Source organism: Corvus hawaiiensis, chromosome 16 (genome assembly GCF_020740725.1).
Source record: "Corvus hawaiiensis isolate bCorHaw1 chromosome 16, bCorHaw1.pri.cur, whole genome shotgun sequence".
In the NCBI taxonomy this organism is placed as follows: Eukaryota; Metazoa; Chordata; class Aves; order Passeriformes; family Corvidae; genus Corvus; species Corvus hawaiiensis.
Window position 1 is genome coordinate 3,910,001 of NC_063228.1, and position 5,000 is coordinate 3,915,000.

The 5,000-nt window shown below is 63.1% G+C and overlaps 1 protein-coding gene across 1 annotated transcript; it reads left to right on the forward strand.

Annotated features, from left to right (window-relative positions):
* The first annotated feature begins 666 nt into the window (after window positions 1-666).
* On the forward strand, window positions 667-4,998 carry UNCX (UNC homeobox). The gene is made up of 3 exons (XM_048320340.1): window positions 667-1,014; window positions 2,135-2,310; window positions 3,952-4,998. Exons 1-3 carry the CDS (start codon window positions 765-767, stop codon window positions 4,996-4,998), a joined length of 1,473 nt encoding a protein of 490 aa, XP_048176297.1. The 5' UTR covers window positions 667-764.
* The last annotated feature ends 2 nt before the right edge of the window (window positions 4,999-5,000 follow it).

Sequence of the window (5,000 nt, forward strand, 5' to 3'; positions counted from 1 at the left end):
CTCCCCTCTCCCCTGTTATAGAGCCGGAGAGGAGATGAAAAGGCTTGTAGTTTTAAATTCAATGTGACAGCTCTGGAAAGAGCGGATGATGAATCTCCTATTATTGGATCAGTCTATTTGCCGCTCAATGTCTCTCTGTAATTGGAGCAACATCACTTTAAAGGTTCAGAGAGTAGAGCATTTCTGGTGAAAAATCCCCACAACACGCTGGTGAATGTTTTAAAGGGAAATCTATTAGTGATTTGGCGAGGGGAGGGGACAAGGGGGAAGAGGGTGGGTTGGAGGGGTGGGGGGGAGGCTGTGTGTGTGTAACTCCGACTGTTTAGTATTTAACCGGGTATCAGGCAGATCCGCGCGTTCCCCTCCGCCCCCCTCCCTGCCGCACCCCCCTGCCCGCCCGGCCCCCGCCGCCCTCCTCGGGCTGGAGTTCGTATCAAAGCCCCCCTCGTTGTGTTGTGACAGCTCTGATATTGTTTATTGAGGCTGGATGTCAGGTATAATTAGCAATCGATATGGAAAACGTTTGCTCCCCACACTGGCACGTCTCTGACGTCAGGACCGATTAACGTTTCTTATTGGTCCCAAATTCCCCCAGCCTGAGCTAATTATTGGGAGCCTGATGTTGATAAAGTTAAAGCGCCCGGCGCCCTGCAGCATGAGCCCCTCGCCGCGCCGCCTCCTCCGCCAGCAGCACCCCCGGCCCCAGCCGCCCCGCCGCCAGCGCCCCCAGCCCCGCCGGCACCCCCCGCCCTAGAGCCGCCCCCATGATGGACAGCCGCATCCTGGAGCATCCTCATGCCCAGTTCGGGGGGATGGTGGGTTTCCCTTACCCGCTCGGGCACCACCACGTCTACGAGCTGGCCGGGCACCAGCTGCAGTCGGCGGCCGCCTCTGTGCCCTTCTCCATCGATGGATTACTGAGCGGCTCCTGCGCCGCCTCTGTGGTCAACCCGGCGCCGCTCATCCCCTCCGGCTGCGGGGTGAGCGGGGACAGCCAGCCCTTCAAGCTCGCAGGTAGGAGCGGCCCCGTGTCGCGTGTGTCCCCCCGGTCCCCCCACCCCGCGCCCCGACCGTCGCTCCCCGCCCGGAGCGTGTCAGCGCGGAGGAAGAAAAGCACCGCACCCTCGTAGCCCCGCTATCCTTACCTACGAATTTGGGGTGTCTCGGGGGGGAGGGTAGGCGGCTGTGCTGGCCCCCCGAGGGGCCGGACGGCCCCGGTCCGAGTGCCGGGAGCATTCCCCATTCCCACCGGACCTGGGCCACGCGTGTGCCCTGAACAATAGCGGGCCCGGCCCGGTGCCTTCCCCCAAAGTTCATCGTGTGGCAGCTCGGATCATACCATTAAAAGATAATAATAAAATTAATAACGGGGAATCGATGCAGTTGGGGAAATAAAGAGCGGTAATAATTATTTTTGTATACGATTTAACCAAAAGGAAGAGCTCTCCCTCCTTCCCTCCCCATCGGCCTGTGGCACCGCTATTGTTCAGCTATTAAAACGTTCTGCCGCCCCAACATCCTTCTTGTTAATCCTGGACCTGCCCCACACTGCACCTCAACTAAATACAAAATACTGTTATTATTATTATTTTTCTTAATTTCCACACCTGGCGGAAAACGTTAGGGGAGGTGCAGCCAGGGCTGAAAATCGCCAGCCTGGAGCTGTACGTACTCGGAGAGGCTGCGAACATCCCAGCTCCACTCCCGCCCGTGCTCGGGGGGTCTGCGGGAGGCCCAGGGGCCGCCCTGCGCTCGTGGTCCCGCGTGGAACGGGGCCGTGAGCTGTGACCCACGCAGGTGCTCCGGAGGGGCTGGGGAAGGGAAAGAGGGGGGGGCTTTTAATTTTTTTAATGAAACCTTTGGTGGTTGGAGCAAATATTGGAACTTCTCTCTCTCTCTCTGCCAGCTGAGTGCCTGTGGAGAGCTTCCTTCAGGAATAAATGTTCTGTAAAGTACATTTTCGGAGGAGGCGAGGGCAGATCGGGTTCCTCCCCATTTTTAGCGCAGGTGTGTGAATAATCCCGCTCTTTTACCAACGCTACCGAGCACAAAAGTTAAAAGGCTCCTGTGAATGGCAGGGAGGGGGGGAGAAGGCCTGTCTCCCAGGGACCTGAGGGTATTTCTGCTTTTTCAGACTCGGGTGACCCGGACAAGGAAAGTCCTGGCTGTAAAAGAAGACGAACCCGCACCAATTTTACTGGCTGGCAGCTCGAGGAGCTGGAAAAGGCGTTTAATGAGAGTCATTACCCGGACGTGTTTATGCGAGAGGCTCTGGCTCTCAGGCTAGACTTGGTGGAGTCCAGAGTGCAGGTAAAAAACGTGTCCCCCCCCTCTTCTCCCCCCACTCCCCTCCGCCCTCTCCATGCGCCGAGCAGTCCCCGGGGAGGCCCCTCGGACCCGCATCCCCGCTCCGGGACGGGCCCTGTGCGCTTGGGCCGCAGCCCCGCGCCTCCCGGCCCTTTTGTTCCCTGTCTTGCACTGCTGCTTGCTGGTTTATTTTATTATTATTACTACCCTAATTTTTTTAACCTTGCAAAACGAGAAGAGTGGCAACCCGGCCTGGTTTCCCTTAACATTTTTTAGTGTGCTTTTCCACTGTAAACATTTTTCTTAAATGAGTCAAGGGCGAGAAAATTAGCATGCAAATATGAGGCTTAATCACGGGCCAGGGTATGCTGGAGAATGTCAATAAAGCTCGTAGGTGCATCGAGAGCGAGTGGAACTTGTAAAACTTAATTTTAACGAGCTGCTCAGGCCCTTGGCGGTGCGGGATGGGGAAGCATCGATCTGCTTCAATGGATCTTCCAAAAAATAAATGGGAAGTGGATGGGGGGGATGCGGGGTGGCTGTTGGATCGCGGGATGCTGGTTTGTGCCGCGGTGGCTGCGAGCGGGCGGCGAGGCCGAGCTGCGGCCCCGCATTTTGCCGGGACCCGCGGCCGTGCGGGGGAGGCTTTCGCGTGGGCTGAGTGTGCGGGGAATGCGTCCTTAAATCCACCCCGGGAGCCGGGGACGGTCCCCCCGGGATGAGGCAGCGCCGTTGTCCGCGGTTCCTCCGTAGGCTTCGCTTCACGGTGTCCTTCCAGCCGCTTTCCCTCCCGCGCCGGCTCCCAGAGCCGCCTCTCGCCGTACTCGGGGAGCCTGCGGAGCCCGGCCGGGGGCAGGAGCCCGGATCGGGCACCGGTATTCCCGCGGTGCTTCCGAGCTGGGGTCGTGGTCCGGCCGGGAGAGGCGCTGCCAGCAGCCCCAAGGGGCCGCGGGGGCGAGGAGGGACGCGTGTGCCCGTGGGCTGCGGGGACACCGGGGACCTGCCAAGGCAGGCAGGAGCAGGGCCGGAGCAGAGAGGTTTTAATTTAATTTAATTTAATTTCTCTCCTATGATCTATCTATAACAAACCCAACCGAAGCCCATTTTGGGCTGATGCAACTCCTCTGCTCCGTCTCCCGGGAGGGGCAGGAGGTCCGAACTCCGCACGTCTGGGCGAGGCACCGTCCGTCGTGTCCCCCCCCACACCCCCTCACCTCCAGCCGCTTATTGTGCTGTGTTTATCACATTTTGCGTGCTGCTGCGGGGAATCGGGCCAGCGATCGGTGCTTCTGTACCCTTCGGCCACGGGGAAGAACCGGGGGGCTGTGTAATCCCTGTCCCTCTCCGTGGCGCCGGTGCGGGCAGGGTGCAGCGTGTGTGTGCGTGAGTGTGCAACCCCCCCCCCCCCCCTTGTCTTTTTATTTCCTACCCTGCTAAAGAAGTGTGGATATCTCTTCCTGCCCCCTCCCCTGCTCTCCGTCTCTCCGAGACCCGGTCCTGTGGATGGGGGCTGCCGGCACCTCGAAGGGGTGGACGAGGGAGGCCTGAGCTGCGCTTCTCCCCTCCGCCCCCCTCCCACCGCCCTGGCCACCGCGGGGGGCCGGTGCGCTGGGTGTTAATTGCTTCTCGTTGTTCGGTGTGTAGGTCTGGTTCCAAAACCGCCGGGCCAAATGGAGAAAGAAAGAGAACACGAAGAAGGGCCCGGGGCGGCCGGCTCACAACTCCCACCCCACGACGTGCAGCGGGGAGCCCATGGACCCCGAGGAGATCGCCCGGAAGGAGCTGGAGAAGATGGAGAAGAAGAAGAGAAAGCACGAGAAGAAGCTGCTCAAAAGCCAAAGCCGCCACCCGCACTCGCCCAGCGCCCTCTCCCTCCACAGCACGCCCAGCTCCGACAGCGACAGCGGCGGCGGGGGGGGCCTCTCGCCCGCCCCGCCTGAGGCCAAACCCCGCGGGCAGCCCCCGCCGCCCCATCCGCCGCTCCCCGCCGCCGCCGCCCCCTCCGAGCCGCCCCCTGGCACCTGCGACCAGACGGCCGAGCCCTTCTACCCCAGCCAAAGAAGCGGGAGCGGGCGGCTCCAGCGCCCGCCCGACAAGGACTGCGCGGCCGCCCCGTCGGGGGACGGCAGCGGGGGCGCGGGGGGGCCCCGCGGCGCCGGCAGCTTCCACAAGCTCAACCCGTTCAGCGTGGAGAGCCTTCTCTCCGACTCGCCCCCCCGCCGCAAGGCCGCCCCGGACTTCCCCAGCCTGCCACCCTGCGCCCCCCGCACCCTCATCGGCAAAGGACACTTCTTGCTCTACCCCATCACCCAGCCCCTGGGCTTCCTCGTCCCGCAGACCGCCCTCAAGGCCAGCCCGGGCCCCGAGGCCGGCCAGCCCCCCCGGGACTCCCCGCTGCCCGCTGCCAACCCCGGCCCGCCCGGCTGCGGCGCGGAGCCGGCGCCCGCGGGCGCTCAGCCCGGCCCCGGCTCCACGGACACGGCGGCGACCGCGGCGGGGTCGGTGCCCCCCGCGCCGGCCGGCGCCTCGCCCCGCTCCGCGGCCGCGCACGGTGACCCGGCGGCGGCCGCCCCCGCGGAGGGCGGCAGCTTCCCCCGGCCCGAGTCGCCGGTCCGGGCGCGGGACGCCAGCACAGCCAGGGACAGATCGGACTGCGGCCCCGCCGACGGCGAGGAGGTGGACATGGATTGACC